The 25,251-nt window shown below is 45.8% G+C and overlaps 1 protein-coding gene across 4 annotated transcripts in view; it reads left to right on the top strand.

Moving 5' to 3' along the window:
- LOC140395437 (testis-expressed protein 47-like) overlaps positions 1-25,251 on the top strand; it is an 83,602-nt gene that overhangs the window by 52,581 nt on the left and 5,770 nt on the right. For all 4 annotated transcript variants that reach the window (XM_072483185.1, XM_072483186.1, XM_072483188.1 and 1 more), the window contains exons 5-6: positions 12,174-12,375; positions 22,254-22,413. In XM_072483185.1, the coding sequence (XP_072339286.1) occupies positions 12,174-12,375; positions 22,254-22,413 (362 nt within the window). The remainder of the gene's footprint in view (positions 1-12,173; positions 12,376-22,253; positions 22,414-25,251) is intronic.

The raw sequence follows: 25,251 nt of genomic DNA, 5'->3' as shown, positions 1-25,251 counted from the left end.
GGTTTGTGAACTATTTACAATACTCGTAAGAGGAAAAGAACATTCTCGTTAAAGTCCACAACATTCTTGTGTTACACCGATGCCACGAGTCGAGCGGGCGGTCTGGTCTTCCTTGTCGATCGCCTCAGCCCCGGTGTTGGTGCAGGTGCTTGTTCCCGCATTGTCGTCTCCGGGAGCTTTTCGGTGTCTGCTTCTATTTCACTCCTGGTCGGGCATGGGAGGAGGACCGATCCTCCCGGGGAGGGGGCGGTCGCGGGGTGCGCCGGTGGCAGGGAGGGGGTGATCGGTGTCGGGGAGGTGTGCATGTTGCCGGCGGGCGCCAGGTCTCGCAGGGAGACCGTGTCCTGTCGGCCGTCGGGGTACGCCACGTAGGCGTACTGCGGGTTAGCGTGGAGGAGATGAACCCTCTCGCCAACGGGTCCGACTTGTCGGGTCCGACTTGTGCGCCTGCACATGTTTCCGGAGCAAGATGGGTCCTGGGGCCGCCAGCCAGGTCGGCAGCGACGTTCCGGAGGAGGACTTCCTGGGGAAGACAAGGAGGCGCTCATGAGGCGTTTGGTTAGTGGTGGTACACAGCAGCGACTGGATGGAGTGGAGAGCGTCCGGGAGGACCTCCTGCCACCGGGAAACTGGGAGATCCCTGGACCGTAGGGCCAGTAGGACGGTCTTCCAGACCATGCCGTTCTCCCTCTCTACTTGCCCGTTCCCCCGGGGTTGTAGCTGGTCGTCCTGCTCGAGGCTATGCCCTTGCTGAGCAGCAACTGGCGCAGCTCGTCACTCATGAAGGAGGACCCCCTGTTGTATTGGATATATGCGGGGCAACCGAACAGTGTGAATATAGTGCTAAGGGCTTTAATAACTGTGGCCGCTGTCATGTCGGGGCAGGGGATGGCGAAAGGGAAACGGGAGTACTCGTCCACCACGTTCAGGAAGTATGTGTTTCGATCGGTGGAGGGGAGGGGCCCTTTGAAATCCAGACTGAGGCGTTCAAAGGGGCGGGAAGCCTTGATCAGGTGCGCTCTACCTGGCCTGAAAAAGTGCGGTTTGCACTCTGCGCAGATGTGGCAGTTCCTGGTGACAGTACGGACCTCCTCCATGGAGTAGGGGAAGTTGCGGGACTTTATAAAATGGTGGAACCGAGTGACCCCCGGGTGGCAGAGGTCCTCGTGGAGGGTTTGGAGACGGTCTATTTGTGCGTTGGCACATGTGCCGCGGGATAGGGCATCGGACGGCTCGTTCAGCTTTCCGGGACGGTACAAGATCTCGTAGTTGAAGGTGGAGAGCTCGATCCTCCACCTTAAGATCTTGTCATTTTTAATTTTGCCCCGCTGTGCATTATCGAACATGAAAGCTACCGACCGTTGGTCAGTGAGGAGAGTGAATCTCCTGCCGGCCAGGTAATGCCTCCAATGTCGCACAGCTTCCACTATGGCTTGGGCTTCCTTTTCCACTGAGGAGTGGCGAATTTCTGAGGCGTGGAGGGTTCGGGAGAAGAAGGCCACGGGTCTGCCCGCTTGGTTAAGGGTGGCCGCTAGAGCTACATCGGAGGCGTCGCTCTCGACCTGGAAGGGGAGGGACTCGTCGATGGCGCGCATCGTGGCCTTTGCGATATCCGCTTTGATGCGGCTGAAGGCCTGGCGAGCCTCTGTTGACAGGGAGAAGGTAGGGTCTGTATTAGTGGGCGGGCCTTGTCTGCGTACTGGGGAACCCACTGGGCGTAATATGAAAAAAACCCCAGGCATCGTTTCAGGGCTTTGGAGCAGTGGGGAAGGGGAAATTCCATAAGGGGGCGCATGCGTTCGGGGTCGGGGCCTATTATCCCATTGCGCACTACGTATCCCAGGATGGCCAGCCGGTTTGTGCTAAACACGCACTTGTCCCCGTTGTATGTGAGTTTCAAGGCGCTTGCAGTCTGGAGGAATTTTTGGAGGTTGGCGTCGTGGTCCTGCTGATCGTGGCCGCAGATGGTTACGTTGTCGAGATACGGGAACGTGGCCTGTAACCCGTGTTGATCAACCATTCGGTCCATCTCTCGTTGGAAGACCGAGACCCCGTTCGTGACGCCAAATGGGACCCTTAGGAAGTGGTATAGTCGCCCATCTTCCTCGAAGGCTGTGTACTTGCGGTCACTTGGGCGGATGGGGAGCTGGTGATAGGCGGACTTGAGGTCCACGGTGGAGAAGACCTTATATTGGGCAATCCGATTTACCATGTCGGATATGCGGGGGAGAGGGTACTCATCTAGCTGTGTGTACCTGTTGATGGTCTGGCTATAGTCTATGACCATCCTTTGCTTCTCCCCGGTCTTTACTACTACCACCTGTGCTCTCCAGGGACTATTGCTGGCCTGGATTATGCCTTCCTTCAGCAACCGCTGGACTACGGACCGGATAAATATCCGGTCTTGGGCGCTGTACCATCTGCTCCTAGTGGCGACGGGTTTGCAATCCGGGGTGAGATTTGCAAACAAGGATGGCGGTTCCACTTTGAGGGTTGCGAGGCCGCAGATAGTGAGTGGGGGTATTGGGCCGCCGAATTGAAACGTTAGGCTCTGCAGGTTGCACTGGAAATCTAATCCCAGTAATGTGGGCGCACAGAGTTGGGGAAGGACGTAGAGCCTGTAGTTTTTAAACTCCCTTCCTTGCACCGTTAGGGTCACTATGCAGAACCCTTTGATCTCTACGGAGTGGGATCCTGCAGCTAGGGAAATCTTTTGCGTACTGGGACGGATGGTCAAAAAACAGCGTCTTACCGTGTCTGGGTGGATGAAGCTTTCGGTGCTCCCGGAGTCGATCAGGCAAGGTGTCTCGTGTCCGTTGATCAGCACCGTTGTTGTCGTTGTCTAGAGCGTCCGGGGCCGTGCTTGATCCAGCGTCACCGAGGCCAGGTGTGGTCGTAGTGTCTCAGCGTCTTCTTTGGACCCCGTGGAGGCGTCGATGCTGGGGTCCATTGTTGTCATCCAAGATGGCGGCATCCATGAATCGCACGCGGTCGGGGGTGGACAAAATGGCCACCCCCACGGATCGCACATGGTCGGGGGTGGACAAAATGGCCGCCCCCATGCATCGCACATGGCTGGGGGGTCACAAGATGGCGGCGCCCATCCTCCCCTCGTGGTGGCCGGGACCCAAAATGGCGGCGCCCGCGGGTCGCACATGGGGCGCTGGGGTGGTTGGGGAGCGTATGGGAAGCGCTGGACTCTTTCGTCTCTGGGGACAGCGGCGACCCCCCGGGACCGGCACACAGCCGCGAAATGGCCCTTTTTTCCGCAGCTCTTGCAAGTTGCTGCGCGGGCCGGGCAGCGCTGCCGGGGGTGTTTCGCCTGCCCGCAGAAATAGCAGCGGGCCCCCCCGGGATGGTCTGGCATCTTAACCGCGCAAGCCTGTGAGGGAGGGGGAGGAGGGGGTTTGTCGCGACGGGGGTCCATGGAGCCCAAGGGGCTGCCGCGCGGTCGGGGCCGTAGGCGCGGGCGTTTTGCGAGGCCACATCTAGGGAGGCTGCAATGGCCCGTGCCTCTGAGAGTCCTAGCGACTCTTTTTCTAAAAGTCTTTGGCGGATTTGGGGAGAGTTCATACCTGCCACAAACGCATCGCGAATTAACATGTCCGTGTGTTCCGTCGCATTTACCGGCGGGCAGCCGCAGCCCCGTCCCAAAATTAGCAGCGCGGCGTAGAACTCTTCTAGCGATTCTCCGGGACTTTGCCGTCTCGTTGCGAGTTGGTCGCGTGCGTAGACCTGGTTCACCGGGCGAACGTAGATGCTCTTTAGTGCCGCGAGCGCCGTCGGGAAATCCTCTGCGTCTTCTATAAGAGGGTAAATTTCCGGGCTTACCCTTGAGTGCAGGACCTGTAGTTTCTGGTCTTCTGTGATCCGGCCGGGGGCCGTTCGGAGGTAGCCTTCGAATCAAGTCTGCCAGTGTTTAAAAACTGCTGCCGCGTTCACTGCGTGGGGGCTGATCCGCAGGCATTCCGGGGCGATCCTGAGCTCCATAGTCCTTTAAGTCACGCTTAATAAATTGTAGCGCACAATGACTTACGAGAGAGACGAATAGAGATGAAGCCGATGAGGCTTTATTAAGCGTGACTTGTTCCCAGCAGTTCAGCAACAGACTGGAGCTGCGGGGAGAAGCCCAGGTTCTTATACTCCGCCTTCAGGGCGGAGCTAGGGATCAACAGCCAACCAGGACCCAGGATCTGTCAGCCAACAGCATCACGGCTTCACAGTCCCACATGACCCCTAATGCATACTACCACAGCGTACACTTCTGGTCACCGCATCATAGGAAGGACGTGGAGGCTTTGGAACGGGTGCAGAGGAGATTTACCAGGATGTTGCCTGGTATGGAGGGAAAATCTTATGAGGAAAGGCTGATGGACTTGAGGTTGTTTTCGTTGGAGAGAAGAAGGTTAAGAGGAGACTTAATAGAGGCATACAAAATGATCAGGGTGTTAGATAGGGTGGACAGTGAGAGCCTTCTCCCGCGGATGGAAATGGCTGGCACGAGGGGACATAGCTTTAAACTGAGGGGTAATAGATATAGGACAGAGGTCAGAGGTAGGTTCTTTACGCAAAGAGTAGTGAGGCCGTGGAATGCCCTACCGGCAACAGTAGTGAACTCGCCAACACTGAGGGCATTTAAAAGTTTATTGGATAAACATATGGATGATAATGGCATAATGTAGGTTAGATGGCTTTTGTTTCGGTGCAACTTCGTGGGCTGAGGGTCTTGTATTGCGCTGTATCGTTCTATGTTCTATGTTCTATGTACTCTTTGCCACATTATAGGCTTTCTCTTTTGCTTTGATGCATTCCCTAACTTCCTTTGTCAGCCATGGCTGCCTAATCCCCCCTCTGATAAACTTTCTTTTCTTTGGGATGAACCTCTGTACTGTGTCTTCAATTACTCCCAGAAACTCCTGCCATTGCTGTTCTACTGTCTTTCCCACTAGGCTCTGCTCCCAGTCGACTTTCGTCAGTTCCTCCCTCATGCCCCTGTAGTTACCTTTATTTAACTGTAACACCTTTACATCTGATTCTACCTTCTTTCTTTCAAATTGGAGATTGAATTCGACCATATTATGATCACTACCTCCTAAGTGCTCCCTTACTTTAAGATCTTTAATCAAGTCTGGCTCATTACATAACACTAAGTCCAGAATGGCCTGTTCCCTCGTGGGCTCCATCACAAGCTGTTCCAAAAAGCCCTTCTGTAAACATTCAATGAATTCCCTTTCCTTGGGTCCACTGGCAGCATTATTTACCCAGTCCACCTGCATATTGAAGTCCCCCATGATCACTGTGACCTTGCCTTTCTGACATGCACTTTCTATTTTGTGGTGCATTTTGTGCCCCCGGTCCTGACCACTGTTTGGAGGCCTGTACATAACTCCCATTATGGTTTTTTTGCCTTTGTGGTTCCTCAACTCTACCCACACAGACTCCATATCATCTGACCCTATGTCGTTTAGTGCTATTGATTTAATTTCATTCCTAATTAACAAGGCAACCCCGCCCCCTCTGCCCACCTCTCTGTCTTTTCGATAGGTTGTGAATCCCTGGATGTTTAAATGCCAGTCCTGAACCCCCTGCAACCATGTCTCTGTGATGCCTACCACATCATACCTGCCAGTCACAATCTGGGCCACAAGCTCATCTACCTTGTTCCGTACACTGCGCGCATTTAAATATAGCACCTTTAATTCTCTATTGACCGTCCCTTTTTGTTTTCTTAGTGTGGTGGACCTTGGTTTACTGAGCCTTTCCATACACTGTGTCATATTTTGTGGGATGGGGACTATCGTAACCTCTCCTGAGTTTTGTCTTTTCGTGCTTTTTTGTATTCCTAAGCAGCTACGCTTCCCACTGATTACTTCACCTCTTGGTTCCCTGACTTTCCCTTCCCCCCCAATCTTTAGTTTAAAGTCCTATTGACCACCCTATTTACTCTTTTCGCCAGAACACTGGTCCCAGCTCGGTTCAGGTGGAGACCATCCCAACGGTATAGGTCCCCCCTGTCCCAAAACTGATGCCAGTGTCCCATGAAAAGGAACCCCTCATTCCCACACCACTCTTTCTGCCACATGTTAACTTCCCTTATTCTTGCCTCCTTATGCCAATTTGCACGTGGCTCGGGCAGTAATCCAGAGATTATGACCCTTGAGGACCTGTTTTTTAATTTGAATCCTAGCTCTTTATAATCTCTAAACAGGTCCTCTTCCCTAGACTTGCCTATGTTGTTGGTACCGACATGGACCACAACAACTGGATCCTCCCCCTCCCTCTCCAGTATCCTTTCAAGCCGGTCAGAGATGTCCCGCACCCTAGCACCAGGCAGGCAACACACCATGCGGGACTCTTTATCCTGCTCACAAAGGATACTATCTATCCCCCTGATAATAGAATCCCCTACAACTACAACTTGCCTATTTACTCCCTCCCCTTGAATGGCCTGCTGAACCATGGTGCCTTGGTCAGCTGACTCATCCTTCCTGCAGCACTGTTCGCCATCCACACAGGGAGCAAGTGCCTCATACCTGTTGGATAGGGTCAAGGGCTGAGGCTCCTGAGTTCCTGACTGCTGGTTCCCTTTACCTGCCTGACTTGCAGTCACACCCTGCTGTCCCTGGCCACTGGCAGGATTTAAACTACTTACTCTGACAGGTGTGACTGCCTCCTGAAACACAGTGTCCAGGTAAGTCTCCCCCTCCCGGATGTGCCTCAGTGTTTGAAGCTCAGACTCCAGCTCATCAACTCTGAGCCGGAGCTCTTCGAGCAGCCAACACTTACTGCAGATGTGGTCGCTGCAGCTCGCAATGGGATCTGCCAGCTCCCACATCAAGCAGCTCAAGCACATCACCTGACCAGCCATCTCTAATTAATTAATTAGTTTAATTTAAGTTTACAAGTTTAGCTGTGTTTTTTAAATTTAATTTGGGGCAGATTTGCTATCAACCAATCAGATCACTTTCCGTCACTTTTGGGGAAAAAAAACTGGAAAACAGGAAGTTACCGTTAGGTTTTTATACTCACAGAGACTGCTCCTCCTCCTCCGAACGGCTCCCGAAATTAGGCCCGAAGAAAGAGAGAGAACAAAACAGTAGGGAAAAAGCACCGTCTCCCACTCTTCACCGAATTACCTCACTGCACCAAATTACCAAATTCTCACTCTGTCTGTGTCTCACTCACTCAGGCTGTGTCTCCTTGACCTGCGCAATGCTTACTAATGTGCGCTTTCTGTCTGTCTTTTATACAGACTTTAGGATGACTCACACTAAAACTTCAAAGAGAAGAATACAATGTGTACCTTTGTGCCCCTTAACAGGCCTCAGGTGACTGCCAGTTAACTGCCTCTCAGCAATTAGTGTGGGGGCAGCTTCAGCCAATCAGACACTAATCTACACTGCACTTTTAACTGAAAAACAGCAAACTTAGATTAACCACTTACCTTTCCTGGTTACCTCACTGCACCAAATTACCAAATTCTCACTCTGTCTGTGTCTCACTCACTCAGGCTGTGTCTCCTTGACCTGCGCAATGCTTACTAATGTGCGCTTTCTGTCTGTCTTTTATACAGACTTTAGGATGACTCACACTAAAACTTCAAAGAGAAGAATACAATGTGTACCTTTGTGCCCCTTAACAGGCCTCAAGTGACTGCCAGTTAACTGCCTCTCAGCAATTAGTGTGGGGGCAGCTTCAGCCAATCAGACACTAATCTACACTGCACTTTTAACTGAAAAACAGCAAAATTAGATTAACCACTTACCTGGCACTCCCGCTGCCACCCAGTCACTGCCAGGCTGGCAGGCCTGGGAGCCAGGTTGGCACTGCCAGGAATCAGGCCCAGGGGTACCCTGCTGTTTTGAGGTGGGGTGGGGGGTGCTTGAGAACCCCAACAGGTATGTTTGGGGCGTTGAGGGGGGCGTTTGGGGGCTGGACAGGGGGTTCCAGAAAGTGGGGCAACATATAAAATTGGCGTAGCTTGTCAGTGCAGAAAATGAAGGTAATTGCGGCCTCAACTAAGTATTCCTCGCCGAGGCCTTAAAAAACCCCACAGAGTCCCGTTTGATAGTGAGGTCGTTTTCGGTTCTGCACCCACTACACGAACCCAAAACGAGACACATTGTTTCCTGTTAAATTGTGCTCTAGATGACTGCTCTGCTGAAGTAGTGGCCTCCACAACTACTTGTTAAGGTGCGACTTAAAGTAAATCCCAGTTTCTCTGTAGTGGGATGTGCTGGTAGAGGTAGGTGGGGTGCCAGTATTACCCAAGGGGGCAGCTGGGGTGGGGTAGTACTTGGATTTTGTCACGCAGCGACTGGTTGAGGTTTGGATCGTGCTGCCTGAGAGTGCTGTGAAGGCAGATTCAATCAAAGCATTCAAGAGGGGATTTGATTTTTATCTGCAAAGGAAAAATGTGCAGGGTTACGAGAAAAGGCGGGGAGTGGTTGTAGGTGAACTGTTCCTTCAGAGAAACAACACAGAAATGACAGGCCAAATGACCTCATCCTGTGCTGTGATCATTCTGTGGTTCTGTGGTTGTTTTGCTGTGCTGGCCAGCCTCCCTGAACAGGCGCCGGAATGTGGCGACTAGGGTCTTTTCACAGTAACTTCGTTTGAAGCCTACTTGTGACAATAAGCGATTTTCATTTCATTTCATTAAAACTCACATTTTTATTTTCTTCAGATCCTGGGGCCCTCTCTGCTTTGATAGTTTAGCATGCTTCCACCTAATTTATCCTCCATTTCTTAATTTACACAGTTCTGTGTTTCAAAAATTGTTTCATTTCTCCCATTTTACTGTCTCCTTTGCCCTCATGCTAATGAGTATAATTTCTGCTATTTAATAATCTCCTGTAATCCACATTCACACTTTACAATTTATTCTGACTCTTTGACATGTCTGTGAGTTTTGCCCTCCTGTTTGTTGTAGTCAGAATAGTTGATTGGGGAAGAATAGCACTGGAGACAATCTTTTACTCAGTCTCAGATTTAAACATCACCAGCATACACCCCCTCACTCAAACACACAACCGTTTCAATAAGTGTTTCTTTATCCTCTTTTGTAAATCAATAAAAATAAACTAATTAACATAAGGTAAAAGGGCCCTGTAACAAAAAACAAAACTATCAAAGAAACTTAACTAATTAAGTTGGAATGTCGTTCCCAGGGCTGACGATGCACACCAGTCGCGAACGGCCAAAGTGTTTTTTTATATGTGAAACCCAAGTTAGTGCCCTGCATACAATTAACACAATTAATATACAATTGGCACACTTTCCCTTTCAGCTGGACCTTTTCAAATATCCAGGAAAAATTACTGCAGGTTCATCCTGCAATTCTTTGTGTTTTCAACCAGCTTGGTTCAAATTACTTGAGAGAGAAACAATATTTGAATAGTAGCCCTCCATCTTGTAAGCTGATGGTTTCGCCACTGTGGTGAACCCTGTGTTAATCAATGCCTGGTGTGGCTCCAGCATGGCAGTCTCTGCCGCATATCCTACAGAAGAAGACAGTGTGCTGCGAAGGTGCATGATTTGCATGGCCTCTGTCTTCTCTGGGCCATCTTCTCAGCCAGCTCAGCTGAGCTCTGCATTTCCGCTTACCTCTTCCAATGCCCATCCAGCAGTACAGCCTCCAGAGGGCACAGCGTCTGCAACTATCTCCTCGTTGTCAGTGTCAATGTCCAACATCTTCATAGCTTGCTTGTAGCGGAGGTATAATAATAATCTTTATTAATGGAACAAGTAGGCTTACATTAACACTGCAATGAAGATACCTAGGAGGTCGTGATCTATTGGCCATTCACCGTACAGGAGTAGTTCAAGATAAAAGCCACATTCAGAAGTTGCTGATAATTTCAGAATTCAAAGTGTGCATTACTGTTTTGATCCATGAAAAGAGAGTAATTTAGTGCCGGACTCTCCGTTGAGAATCTGCCCTGCTACCGCTGTTAGTCAGGGTGGAGTATTTGGCCATGCCGTTCGCTGGCGGTGGGATTTTCTACTCCCATCACTTCCCATTGAAAACATTTCACACCAGAGAACCCCTCGTGAGTCAACAGCCGGAGAATTCCGGTCTTATATTAAAGGCGATTGAGATAATGGGCGGGATTCTCCAGCCACATGTTTCACGGCAGCGCGCCATTCGCTGGCGGTGGGATTGTAGACTCCCGCCACTTGTCAATGGGATTTCCCGTTGAAGCCACCGCATGCCGTTGGGAAACCCACGGGCAGAGGTGTACTGTTGTCGAGATAAGTGAATCCCAACGACCGGAGAGTTCTGACCAATACCTCTCCATGGAAATTATCCCAAAGATGAATTTGTTATTTAGTCTTCATAGGTGGATATTTTACAGACAGGAAAGGCACGTTTGGGTGCGTGTAGGGACTTAAACGTCACACTGAGTCAGGATCCTGCCATCATTCCGTGCTTTTCCAGGTTTCCTTGGGTTTGAAGCAATGTGGGTTCCGACTGTACAGTTGTCAGATAAGGCATTTAAATATTCAAATAGTTCTGTCTTAGCCAAGTATTCAGGATTAACCGGCCAATGGATGTCTTTCCCAAGCTGCCAGGAACTCACCAGTTCACTGAGGCAACTGCTCGTTAGAGAATGCTTCTTCAATGAAACTGGCAGGCTAGGAAGCCTGTAATCAGTGAAACTGAAGAGCTGCAGTCATGACCGGGTGAGACAACATTCCTTCTCAGAGAGTGCCTTCACTGCTTAATGGGTGACAGACAACTTCTTACAAGTCATTCACTGGTCTAGAACTTTGCTCACCTCCAGCTGCATTTCCCTGTCTTCACCAGGATGCTTATGGAGCTGTACCTTGCATCTCTGATGAAGAGCAAAATGAGCAGCGATACCAGCAGCACCAGTAGCCAAAGGAGTAACACCAGCAGCAGCACCAGCTTCCCTTCCCTCAGCCACATCCACCCCACACAGCAGAGAAGATGGAAAAATATCCAGCTCCAAGAAGACAAGATCCAAGCACAAGGGGCCACCGGCAGGTGATGAGAACCTTCAACGTGGCTGAGCACCAGTGCCTCAGGAGGCCTGGGCTCTCATGGCCAGTCCCTGCCAATATCTGCTGGAACAAGTGTGGATTACAGGGATGGACACCATTTGTTGAGGGTGACTGTGGAGCACGGGTGTGAGCACGCATGGTTACCTTTCCAAAATCACTAGATACAGGCTCTGGGAATTTCTGCTCGATCACCATGACATGAATATCCTGTATAAATGTATTGGCAAGATTTCAGCTATTAGTATGCATCCTTCTCTCTCCCTCTGTGCACACACAGACGTCCATCAGAACGAAATGCTGTTGAAGATTAATTCTCCGACAGATTTCCTATTTATCTGCCATAACCTAGTTCAGTAAGAAGTCTTACAACACCAGGTTAAAGTCCCAACAGGTGAATGAGGTAGGAGCTGCGCTCTGAAAGCTAGTGATTTGAAACAAACCTGTTGGACTTTAACCTTTAACAACGGAAAGCCCGTTGACAGCAGTGGGACCAGAAGATCCAGCCACTGGCCATTGGCGGGCTGCCTCTGCCGCCGCAAAACACGTCTGGGAGGTGAGGTGGGGGGGTGGGGTGAATTGGCAGAAAGTCCCACCATAGTGTGAAAATGCAGATAGTGAAGAGATTCTACATTTACTGATGGTATTTCTATCATGTTACCCCTCGGATAGTTATGCTGTGCATATTGCACCGAAATGGAGTAGTTTATTAAATAGGAGGATTTTGCACACAAACGTCAGTGGAGACCGCTGAATAATTATACAAAAGTTAATCTAAGGTCAAATCTGAAGATAGAAACAGGTTCAGAAGAACATTTTTAAGAAGATGAGCGTATTAAGGTGGCAGCTTAGAATGTTTCTGATTATTACCATCTCCTTAATGAGGTCTGGCACACTCCACATGATCGGTACCAATTGCCCATTGCAACTGATGTGTAACTGGTGTGACTCTTTTAGAGTGACGTAAATACATCTTTATGTTGCGTGTTGTCCAAGAGTTTTTGGTGAAGTTATGTCTGGAGAGTGGAAAAGGAAGAGCGACAATCTCTGTTCAGATTCAGGGCCTTGATTTTTAAAATACTTGTTTGATTCAAAACTGTTGAATTTTCATTAAAATTCCAGAAATGTCCTGTTGAACTTTGTTTCAGAGCTTTACTTCTGGAGCCCAAAATTCTGGTGGTGTCTCACAATATTCCCAGCAGACTGTTCCAGCACTGGGAATATGTCCTCCTGAATATCACTGCAAAACGACTGGATGATACTTTAAAGGGGGAACCAGTAGAGAAGATCATCAGTGAATGCCTCACTGTGCTACTTAAGCTGGGAGCGCATATTCAAAAAGCTTACAAGGTAGCCAGCGATCCTCTAACAAAATTTATTTTTGTCAAGTTACGATCCTGTTAATTTGCAGCTATTTTTCTACCTTCTTTTTTTAACCTCCTTGTGTTGCATATCATTCTCAGCTGGGGGGTGGGGGAGCTTGTTGCTTCACCATCTCCTATTGGCCTCTACTAGTCCTGCATCATTTACAGCCATCACAAGGCTCAAAGATAATATGGGATTAGTGTTTCTCCAGATTGCATGTGATTGTCATAATCTTCTATACAGTGTGCATGCACTGAGTTTCGTAGTGTAGCATAAACTCCAATTGGCACAGCATGCTACCCGTTATTCTGCCATTTGCCTTTTTTTAACAAAACTAAATTAATTGACAATTCATGCCACAGCACATTTTACTATCTTATATAATAATACATCATTTAATTTATTAATTTAGCAAAGGAAGAAAATGATACTTATGTGCTAACTTGATTCAGTGGCGCTATCCTGAATTCTAAGTAAGAAGATTGTGGGTTCCGTCCCCAATGCAGGATTGATTCCTGTGACATGGTTTGACACTTTAAAAAAATTTCTTTCATGGGGTGTGGCCATCATTGGCTTGGTCAACATTTACTTCCCATCCCAAATAACCCTTGGAAAAGGAGGTGGTGAGCCGCCTTGTTAAACAGTCGCAGTCTATACAGGGTAGGTACACCCACAGTGCTCTTAGTATTGAATGTAGTGTAAAGGAGTTCTTCCATTTTGGAGGTGCCATGTTTGGATTAAAGGCTAAACCATGACCGTACTCCATCTTTAGGTGAATAAAAAGGAACTATGGAACTATTTAAAGAGTAAGGGGGGGGGGGGGGGTCATGTCTCCTAGTGTGCCATCGAGCATTTCCCTCAACCAATGTTACCAAAACGAATCTATTGGTATTTGTCTCATCATTGTTTGTGGCATCTTGCAGTACATAAATTAGTTGCTTAATTTTCAATAGTGAAGTGGTCTGGCCATGAGGATGAGAAATATGTTATCTAAAGGCAAGCTTTCCTTTTGAGCGTATAGAATGGTTGCAAAGACAAAATACAATCCAGGGACCAATGGACATTTAGTCTCCATGTTGAACGCTAAGCATTATATGTGTGCTATGTTGACCACCAAGGACATGGGGGATCATCAATAGCTCTCCCCGTGGGCTTCGTGGAGTATGAAGTTCCCAACTGAGTGGGCAGGAACTCGCCCAATGGGAAATGAGCACTGGGAGTTTCAAATCTGCCGGGCCAGCATTCTGTAGGATTTGTGCGCTGTAAACTGGAGCTGTGGCCTTATCAGTTATGTAAATGAAAGGATATGATATAGGAAGACTGGACTTGGTGAGATTATTGCAATGTGCAAGATCTTTAAAAGGGAAAGGAGGAACATGGGCTCTTTGCTTCCAATCAGAGCTGGCCAGCTTTCTGATAGAGAAAAAGCTAATCACGCAAGCTGATACAAATCTTCATGTACAGTAAAAAAGTCAAGAGGAGTGTGGTAGTATGTATTACGGTAAGACACGTATAATAGAGGTACATGGGTAAATCCCTGCCTGCTGACTCCGCCCAGTAGACAGCGTATAAATGTGTGTGCTCGCCGGTTCTGCAGCCATTCTGGTGGCAAAACATCTTTGCTCAATAAAGATCCTCCCTCATCCTTCTAAATTCCAATGAGTACAGTCCCAGTCTACTCAACCTCTCCTCGTAATCCAACCCCTTCAGCTCTGGGATTAACCTAGTGAATCTCCTCTGCACACCCTCCAGTGCCAGTATGTCCTTTCTCAAGTAAGGAGACCAAAACTGAACACAATACTCCAGGTGTGGCCTCACTAACACCTTATACAATTGCAGCATAACCTCCCTAGTCTTAAACTCCATCCCTCTAGCAATGAAGGACAAAATTCCATTTGCCTTCTTAATCACCTGTTGCACCTGTAAACCAACTTTTTGCGACTCATGCACTAGCACACCCAGATCTCGCTGCACAGCAGCATGTTTTAATATTTTATCATTAAAATAATAATACCTTTTGCTGTTATTCCTACCAAAATGGATAACCTCACATTTGTCAACATTGTATTCCATCTGCCAGACCCTAGCCCATTCACTTAGCCTATCCAAATCCCTCTGCAGACTTCCGGTATCCTCTGCACTTTTTGCCTTACCACTCATCTTAGTGTCGTCTGCAAACTTGGACACATTGCCCTTGGTCCCCAACTCCAAATCATCTATGTAAATTGTGAACAATTGTGGGCTCAACACTGATCCCTGAGGGACACCACTAGCTACTGATTGCCAATCAGAGAAACGCCCATTAATCCCCACTCTTTGCTTTCTATTAATTAACCAATCCTCTATCCATGCTACTACTTTACCCTTAATGCCATGCATCTTTATCTCATGCAGCAACCTTTTGTGTGGCACCTTGTCAAAGGCTTTCTGGAAATCCAGAAAAACCACATCCATTGGCTCCCCGTTATCTACCGCCCTGGTAATGTCCTCAAAAAATTCCACTAAATTAGTTAGGCACGACCTGCCCTTTATGAACCCATGCTGCGTCTGCCCAATGGGACAATTTCCATCCAGATGCCTCGCTATTTCTTCCTTGATGATAGATTCCAGCATCTTCCCTACTACCGAAGTTAAGCTCACTGGCCTATAATTACCCGCTTTCTGCCTACCTCCTTTTTTAAACAGTGGTGTCACGTTTGCTAATTTCCAATCCACCGGGTCAACCCCAGAGTCTAGTGAATTTTGGTAAATTATCACTAGTGCATTTGCAATTTCCCTAGCCATCTCTTTTAGCACTCTGGGATGCATTCCATCAGGGTCAGGAGACTTGTCTACCTTTAACCCTTGCTCATCACTACCTCCTTAGTCATAACAATCCTCTCAAGGTCCTCACCTATCATAGCCTCATTTCTATCAGTCACTGGCATGTTATTTGTGTCTTCCACTGTGAAGACCGACCCAAAAAACCTGTTCAGTTCCTCAGCCATTTCCTCATCTCCCATTATTAAATCTCCCTTCTCATCCTCCAAAGGACCAATATTTACCTTAGCCACTCTTTTTTGTTTTATATATTTGTAGAAACGTTTACTATCAGTTTTTATATTCTGAGCAAGTTTACTCTCATAATCTATCTTACTCTTCTTTATAGCTTTTTTAGTAGCTTTCTGTTGTCCCCTAAAGATTCCCCAGTCCTCTAGTCTCCCACTAATCTTTGCCACTTTGTATGTTTTTTCCTTCAATTTGATACTCTCCCTTATTTCCTTAGATATCCATGGTCGATTTTCCCTCTTTTATCGTCCTTTTTGTTGGTATAAACCTTTGCTGAGCACTGTGAAAAATCACTTGGAAGATTCTCCACTGTTCCTCAACTGTTTCACCATAAAGTCTTTGCTCCCAGTCTACCTTAGATAGTTCTTCTCTCATCCCATTGGATTCTCCGTTGTTTAAGCACAAAACACTAGTGTTTGATTTTACCTTCTCACCCTCCATCTGTATTTTAAATTCCACCATATTGTGATCGCTCCTTCCGAGAGGATCCCTAACTATGAGATCATGAATCAATCCTGTCTCATTACACAGGACCAGGTCTAGGACCGCTTGTTCCCTCGTAGGTTCCATTACATACTGTTCTAGGAAACTATTGCGGATACTTTCTATAAACTCCTCCTCAAGGCTGCCTTGATCGACCTGGTTAAACCAATCGACATGTAGATTAAAATCCCCCATGATAACTGCTGTACCATTTCTACATGCATCTGTTATTTCTTTGTTTATTGCCTGCCCCACCATAATGTTACTATTTGGTGGCCTATAGATTACTCCTATCAGTGACTTTTTCGCCTTACTATTCCTGATTTCCACCCAAATGAATTCAACCATATCCTCCATAGCACCGATGTCATCCCTTACTATTGCCCGGATGTCATCCTTAAATAACAGAGCTACACCACCTCCCTTACCATCCACTCTGTCCTTCCGAATAGTTTGATACCCTCGGATATTTAACTCCCAGTCGTGACCATCCTTTAACCATGTTTCAGTAATGGCCACTAAATCATAGTCATTCACGATGATTTGTGCCATCAACTCATTTACCTTATTCCAAATACTACGTGCGTTCAGGTAAAGTACACTTATGTTGGCTTTTTTACCTCTGTTTTGAATCTTAACACCTCGATCAGTAACCTCTCCTAAGTTATATTTCCTCTTAACTTTTCTCCTAATTTTCCCTGTCGTCGAACCCATATCTTCATGTAACAACCTGCCGTGCCGCTTACCATTAATGTTTTTACTTCCCGTTTTATTCCTTTCAGTATTATTGGGCCGATTCACTGAGCTCCCCTCAGTCACTATACCTTGTACTGTCGCCCTTTTTGATTTTTGACTATAAGTGTAATAAGGCTTCTCTGCCTTACACTTTCCCCCTTACTTTTGTTTCTGTCCCTGTTTTACTACCTTCCAACTTCCTGCATCGGTTCCCATCCCCCTGCCAGTTGATGGTACGCAGTTGATTTAAATTGTTTTATTCCTAAGCTATCCATAACTTCTTTGAATAACCTGGAGGTAAAATTCGATCCTTGATCCGATTGTATTTCTGTGGGTAGACCATATCTAGTAAAGAATTTAAGTAACACCTCCATAATCATTTTAGCTGTAATATTACATACTGGAATGGCCTCTGGAAACCTAGTAGACACATCCATTATAGTCAAAAGATATTGATTGCCATTTTTTATTTTAGGAAGCAGTCCTACGCAATCAATTAGGACCCTTGTAAAAGGTTCCTCAAATGCTGGAAAGGGTATTAAGGGTGCTGGTTTTATCACTGCTTGAGGTTTCCCTATCACTTGACATGTGTGACATGATTGACAAAATTTAACTACATCTTTATGTAGTCCAGGCCAACAAAAATATTTTTGGATTTTAGCTTGAGTTTTCCTTATTCCCAAATGACCTCCCACTGGTACCTCATGTGCAACTCGCAACACCTCCTTTCTATACCCTACCGGCAATACTACTTGATGAACCTCTGCCCACTTTTCAGCCGCCTGCATATGTAAAGGTCTCCATCTTCTCATAAAGACATTACTTTTACGGTAATAACTCTCTGGTATACACTCAGATTCCTCTTCCGTGTATGCTTTCTGATACATCCGTTTTATTTCTACATCTTTCTGTTGTAACTCTGCCAATTTTCCTGAACTAAAAATATCTACCTCATCCTCCACCTGTTCTTGTTCTTTTTCAACCATCTGACCAAATATTCTGATATTTGCACTTCAACTTCATCATCACTCTTTGATTTCTCCTCTTGTTTTAACCTGTGACTTTGCGACCTTGTCACTACACAATCCAGAAAAATCCCAGGATATTCGTCCTTCAACACTTCAGTTGTCTGATTTTCCAATGGCTTATCAACCACCGTAGGCATCACTCCCACCTGTGATCCAGCTATATCATTACCCAAGATAAACTGTATTCCTGGACAAGGTAGTTTCTCTATTACTCCTACTACCACTTCACCACTCTTTACTGGACTTTCCAACCTTACCTTATATAATTGAACACAACTCCTCTCACCCTGAATTCCACATATTACCACCTTTTCTGGCAACATTCTTCCCAGACTACATAACTCCTCATCTCTTACCATTAAAGATTGACTAGCTCCCGTATCTCTTAAAATTGTGACATCTTTACCTGCTCCTCCTGAAACACATGAGTAAACTTTACCCACACAAGTAAATTCTATAACAAGATCTGGCACCTTCTTATCAATCACCTCTTGATCAGGCTGTACAATCTTTTGCACCTCCTTCGCTTCACTTGGGCTTTCCTTTACCACTTTAACAAACCCCACTGTCTAATCCTGTTTTAAAACATCAGCCTTCCCAGTGCTTTTCTTCAACCACCAACACTGTGACTTTACATGGCCTAGTTTATTACAGTGAAAACATTTGAAATTTGTCATTTCTTTTCCACCCTCCTGGATTTAAAAAAAAATCTGAGGTACACTCTCCTTATTATCTCCCATCAGATCACCTTTACCGTTACCACTTGAGTATTTCTCATCTCCCCAGTTTCTATCCCTCACAGGCTGAAACTGATGTCGGAAACCAAGCATTGATTTATGAACTAATTCATAATCATCTGCCATTTCTGCTGCTAATCTCACAGTTTTAACCTGCTGCTCTTCCACATGAGTTCTCACTAGATCAGGAATTACATTTTTAAACTCCTCCAAAAGTATAATTTCTCTGAGAGCTTCATAGGTTTGGTCAATTTTCAAAGCCCTTATCCACCTATCAAAATTATTCTGTTTGATCCTTTCAAGCTCCATGTATGTTTCACCAAATTCTTTCCTTAAATTTCTAAACCTTTGTCTGTAGGCTTCAGGCACTAGTTCATATGTACCTAAGATGGATTTTTTCACCTCCTCATACGTCCCAGACACCTCCTCCGGTAGTGATGCAAACACTTCACTAGCCCTACCTACCAGCTTTGTTTGAATCAGTAATACCCACATATCCAGTGGCCATTTCATTTGTTTAGCTACTGTCTCAAATGAAATGAAAAAGGCTTCTACCTCCTTCTCATCAAACCTTGGTAATGCTTGGACATATTTAAGTAGATTCCCACCAAGCCTTCGACTTTGACGCTCTTTCTCACTATTCTCATCAGTATCTTCCAACTGTACGTTTCCCTTTATGCCTGCCAATTTTAACTGACTGTCATGTTTCATGGCCATTTTCTGAAGTTCAAACTCTCTCTCTTTATCCTTTTCACTGATCTGTATCTCCCTTTCTCTTTCTTTTTGTCCTGCTCGGGCTATTCTTTCTTTTCTCCTTTCTTCTCACTCCTTTTCTTCTCCTCTCTCTCTTTCTTTTCTTTCTCTATCTCTTTCTCTCTCTCTTTCTTTTTCTTCTCTCTCTCTTACATATTCAAGCTGCTTTAATTCTTTCTCATGTTCCATTTGTTTAAGTTGTAACTGAATTTTTGCCATTTCCAGTGAGTCAAACTGTATCTCAGGCAACTTTAAATGCTGGGCCACTGCCATAATTACCTCATCTTTTCGCATTTTGTCAGGCAATGTTAACTGCAATGTTTTTGCCAAATCTAACAGTCTGCTTTTAGTCTCTGTCCGTAAGGTCCTACGTGTGACCGTCTCCACCCCCAAAAACGTCTGAGCCTCTGAAAGAGCCATTGTCCACAACACACTCCATACTTAAACTAAAATACCACACCTGAAAATCAACCACAATATGCTCACCCCTCTCTGCCTTTAAGTTCACAAAGCCAATCCAATAGATATATGTTTATCCAGGACGAGCCCCCAATTTGTTATGGGCCAGGATTTAGAGAACCCCAAAGTGTCTCATGGTGTTCACCTGACCCACAACTTTTAATAGATTGTGGTATGGGGAGCACACAGTCCACTCTACAGGTGTGGTACAGCAGAAATGGAAAAGTAATTTTTTAAAGCAAAACAATGTTTATTCTATGAACTCAAGTTAACCTTTTTAAAACATACAGTGAACATCTTAGCAACCATTAATTCAAATACAACCCCCAAAGAATACAACACTAAGTAATCCTTTAAGCTTTCCTTTTAACATCCATAAGACTTAAAACACCTTTTACCAGAAGCACATCAGGTTAAAGTCACTACTGTTATTAGTTTTAAATCACCAGGATCGATTTACAGTCTTTAGATTACAGAGAGAGATTCATACACCTTCTGGCTGTGACTGCAGCTATCCTGCTCTGAAAACGAAACTAAAACACACCCTGCAGCCAACAGCCTAAAATGAAAGTAAAACGCTGACAGTCAGCCCAGCTCCACCCACACTCTGACATCACTGATAAACACCCATTTCTTAAAGGTACATTTCTTAAACACCCATTTCTTAAAGGTACTCTCACATGACATTCACTTCATTCAAGGGTTTAGACTCCTGCCGCAATTAAACAAATCAAAAAGAGACAGACACACATCAGAATGAATGAGTCAGGCATAAATATTGTTGACCTAAAATGTTGCAGGCAGCAATTTAACTGAACTCATTTGGTGAGTACCCACAGGATCAGGTAAGATGAAAATTTCTTAACTCACCCAATAATACTCACTGACTTTAATGGACAGTAAAATTGAGGAGTGTGTAAAACCAGCATTGAGCCTGATGCCTTCAATTTCTTGACCGTCAGAATTGGTTAAAATTGCCCTCAACGAAAGGAGCATAAAACGAGCGGTACACCTGATTTTGTAGTGCCAAGTTGTTCTCTGAACTGAAGTTTTCACATCTGCATTTTGACAATCTTTTTAAAGATAAGCTGAGAAATACTTGATGATACGGGCGATTGAGCTGAAATTCACAAAGTAAAAATCAGGAGATGATTAAAACAGGTTGCTGGCTCGCTATTATCCATCTTACAATATGGAACAAAGTCCAAATTTACCCTTGATGAGTTTACATTAGGCAGCAAAGAATGGATTTAGACAAATATTGCTTCTGCTCTGCAGTGATGGCTCTGAACCTATGCACGGTGATTCTAATTACAGACGATTAACAAACATGTTTTGTCTGAAATTACTTTTATTTTAAGTGGGTTAATGTCTCGTATAAAATTAATAGGGAGGAATTGCAAACAAAGAACACTCAGCTTTTGTTTCCGAGTAAATCATGGTGCAAGTTATTTTTCTACCTCTGTATAGCACCTTCAGAAGTTTTTGTATGTCAAAGATGCTACATAAATGCAAGCTATTATTGTCTAATAGCTCTTATTAGAAGCTCACATATTAAATGATTTACGTCTCAACGCCCCCTTATTTTAGTGAAAACCTTTTACTAATCATTCTGACCATAGAATCGGTACAAAACAGCTTGGTTAATAATAATCTTTATTAGTGTCACAAATAGGCTTACATTAACACTGCACCGAAGTTACTGTGAAAATCCCCTAGTCATCACACTCCGGCGCCTGTTTGGGGACACCCCCACGCCCACGATTCCCACTGTCTGCTGGTGGGAGTGCAAAATTCCGGTTTCAGTAGCTGCTATTGGAGTGAAGCTGAACTGAATCAGTTTAGTGCCAAATCATGTTATGGGTGTCTGAAGAGGACAAAAGTTTCCATTTTCTCAAAGTTGGGGAAGAAGAAAGAGGGAAAGGATGGGAAAGAGACTCTAGATTCGACAGGGAACCAGCTGCATTTTATTTGGTTTGATTTACAAATCAACAATGTATGCAATCTTTTTCCAGAATGTTTCTTGTTTACTTACTTATTTGAGTAAAAGTGCTTTTGAGAACAATTGTTTTTAAAAGGAATAATTTTCTAGCTAATGGTCCATATTAAAGAATGGTACAGTATCAGTATCAACAAAATAGCTTAAAATGTAAGGCAATATTGGGCTGGATTCTCCGCTGTCGGGATTCTCTGTTGGACAGGCAGTGCACCCACGCCCAGGGATTTCCTGATGGCGTGGTGCTGCCCACAATGGGAAATCTCAGAAAACTGGTGTGGCGGGACGGAGAATCCAGCCCAAAGCTACAAACTCTGTGGTGGGATTTTCCGGCCCTTCCCACCAGCTCAATCTTCCGGTCCCGGCGAAGGCAACCCCCTATGGCAGGCTCCCCGGAGGTGGGAAAATGCCATAGACATCGATGGGCCTGGATAATCCGACCAGCAGCGAATGGCAAGCTGCCTTTGCTGCCGGAAGACAAGTGTGGGGTGGGGTGGGGGGACGGGGCGGGGAGTGTAACATCACATCCGCCCTACTTGGTTGCTACATTACCAGCCCTTACTTGCTCTGAACTATGTGGCATTTAGTCTTCGTCTTGTTGACATTATGTGTCCCTTTCCATAGGAATTACCAAACAAACCAGCCAATCCTGTGCTCGACCATGAGCCGGAACTGATTGTTCCCGAGGATCTGATTCGGCGGCTCCTGAAATCGAATGAACTTTTAACTCCTGCCCAATTCCTCTGCATTTACAATGCTTCACTAAGCATAATTCTGGATTCAGGTAGGTTAGGATGTTTCCTTAAGGAAAGTGAACAACACAGAGAAACACACAAAATAATGAAACATGTCAGGAATTTGAATGGTGAAGAAAAATGATCTTCTATGCAAAATTGGTCTTTGGTTCAACTTTTAAATGCTACTTTATTATTTTACAAGAGTCATTCCTACATTAATCCTTCTATGAACTGGGTTTGGTCGGATCTTTTGTAGATTGTCCCCAGTGGTTGGTTCGATTTTTAAACTTTCATTTTTGGGATCAAGGTATCGCTAAAAAGTCCAGCATTTATTGCCTATCCCTGATTGCCTTTGAGAAGGTGGTGGTGAGCTGCCTTCTTGAACTACTGCAGTCCTTTTCTTGAAAATGCTTCCATTCTGCTGTTCTGTGGGGTGTTTCAGAATTTTGACCCAGCAACAATGAAGGAACAAACAGTGATATATGTCCAAGTCAGAATAGCATGTATCTTGGAGGGGTACTTGGCAGTGACTGTGTTCCTGTACCCTATTCTGCTCCTTGTTCTTCTAGGTGATAGATGTTACTTGTTTGAAGTGTTTTTGGAGAGGTTTTGCTGAGTTGCTGCAGTGTAACCTGTAATTACACTACAGTACAGTGCACTGGTAGTGGAGGAAGTAGACGGTTAAGGTGGCAGATGGGCTGCTGAACAAGCATGCTGCTTTGACCTGGATGGTGTCAAGTTTCTTGAGTGTTGTTGGAGATGCACGGATCCAGGCACGTATCATGCTCCTGACTTGCAGCCAACTTTAGGTGCTGGAGAGGCTTTGATGAGTCAGAAGGTGAACTAATTGCCACTTGCCAGGGCAGCACGGTAGCATAGTGGTTAGCCCTGTGGCTTCACAGCTCCAGGGTCCCAGGTTCGATTCCCTGCTGGACCACTATCTTTGTGGAGTCTGCACATTCTCCCCTTGTCTGCGTGGGTTTCCCCCGGGTGCTCCGGTTTCCTCCCACATTCGAAAGATGTGCAGGTTAGGTGGATTGGCTATGATAATTTGCCATTAGTGCCCAAAAAAGGTTAGGAGAGGTTATTGGGTGGAAGTGAGGGCTTAGATGGGTCGGTGCAGACTCGATGGACCAAATGGCCTCTTTCTGCACTGTATGTTCTGTGTTCTATGTTGTATTATACCCAGTTTCTATGGTCACCTTCAATAAATTTTAGGTTGACAATCAATTGGCAACTGAACCGTCTGCTGCAGAGTTAAGTAGCCTGGCAGGAGGTAGACCGCAATGTTTCGTATCAAGGCCTAGAATTCTTTGACACATTGGAGTGCATGAGGGCAACAAGATGACCCAGAGAACCAGGAAACATTGCAATGGACTATCACATTTTCCTGAAGTTATAGAACATAGAACATACAGTACAGAAGGAGGCCATTCGGCCCATCGAGTCTGCACCGACCCACTTAAGCCCTCACTTCCACCCTATCCCTGTAACCCAATAACCCCTCCTAACCTTTTTGGTCACGAAGGGAAATTTAACATGGTCAATCCACCTAACATGCACGTCTTTGGATGGTGGGAGGAAACCGGAGCACCCGGAGGAAACCCACGCAGATACGGGGAGAAAGTGCAGTCTCCGCACAGACAGTGTTCCAGCGGGGAATCGAACCTGGGACCCTGGTGCTGTGAAGCCACAGTGCTATCCACTTGTGTTACCGTGCTGCCCATAAAGCCACAATGAAGCCACTATTTCTGTATAAAATTAATCATATTTATGTTCACCAAAGTACAGGTGGGAGTGGGGTGAGGGACAGGAGAGTGTTTGTGCAGAGGGATAAGTGGGCGGTTTTATTCTGTGACTCCATCTTTGTCCCCTCTTTGAATTTTCCTTGTTTTAAACAAAAACAGACACAAAATTGTAAATGTAAAAAAAATTGGGGATACTTTCCGAGAATTCCACATCAATGACATTTATAGCAAATGATCAGATCCCAATACTGCTTCTGAGGACAAGAAGTTGTCTGACCAAAGAATGATTAGTAATGGGGATAAGAGCAAATGGAACAAGATTTCTTTTCAAAAGAAAGAAACGTACAGACTCAATAAGGAAATCAGACTTGTTGTTATCGGAGCGAATACCATTTAAAAAAATTAGATTAAATGTGATAACAGCTTAAATAAATAAATAAATCCATCAGTCTCAACACTTGTAGCTGTCAGAATGTCCGACAATTTATACAGAAGTCACAAAGGACACTTTAAGGTTTGGATTTTAACTATTCAATTCTAAGTAACAAAATGTAAACCTTAGCATGATGAATCCATTGGATTAATTCCATTGATTCCTACATTATCGATAAGATACACAGGTTTGGGCAATTGGAACTACAATGGGATGTGTTTTCCTTCCCCTCAACAGCGTGTTCTGCAGTGGCGGAGAGCAGCTCGTTAGTGGCCGGCAGGGGGATCCTCTGGTCCAGTCATTGTCAACGGGGTTCCCCGTTGAGTGCATCCTCTCCGCTGCAAAACCCACTTAAGGTCCTGCCAGCGTGACCAGCTAGAAAATCCCACCCCAAACTTTCACCCTGTCCCTCAGAGCACAGTGCTGGTGAACCTCCACTGAAGAATTAATCCTTGAATTTCTCTGACCGCCTTCTGTTCACAGGAATCCTTTTCAACCTTCATTTAACCGTGATTTTTTGGAACCATTGATGGTGAAGCATCAAGAAAATCGAGGGAAGGATTCTGCGACGGTCCCACCGGCTGGTGAATTGAGGGGCGTGAGGCAGGGGTGGAGGGAAATTTGGCGGGAATGCAAAATTCATTTTTAATTCGACATGGCGGATCGGGAAACCCACTGGTAGTCAGTCGGAAACTGGTTTGCAT

This window comes from Scyliorhinus torazame, chromosome 18 (genome assembly GCF_047496885.1).
Source record: "Scyliorhinus torazame isolate Kashiwa2021f chromosome 18, sScyTor2.1, whole genome shotgun sequence".
In the NCBI taxonomy this organism is placed as follows: domain Eukaryota; kingdom Metazoa; phylum Chordata; class Chondrichthyes; order Carcharhiniformes; family Scyliorhinidae; genus Scyliorhinus; species Scyliorhinus torazame.
Note: the sequence above shows the minus strand (reverse complement) of the source record. Positions and strands in the feature narration are given on the sequence as shown.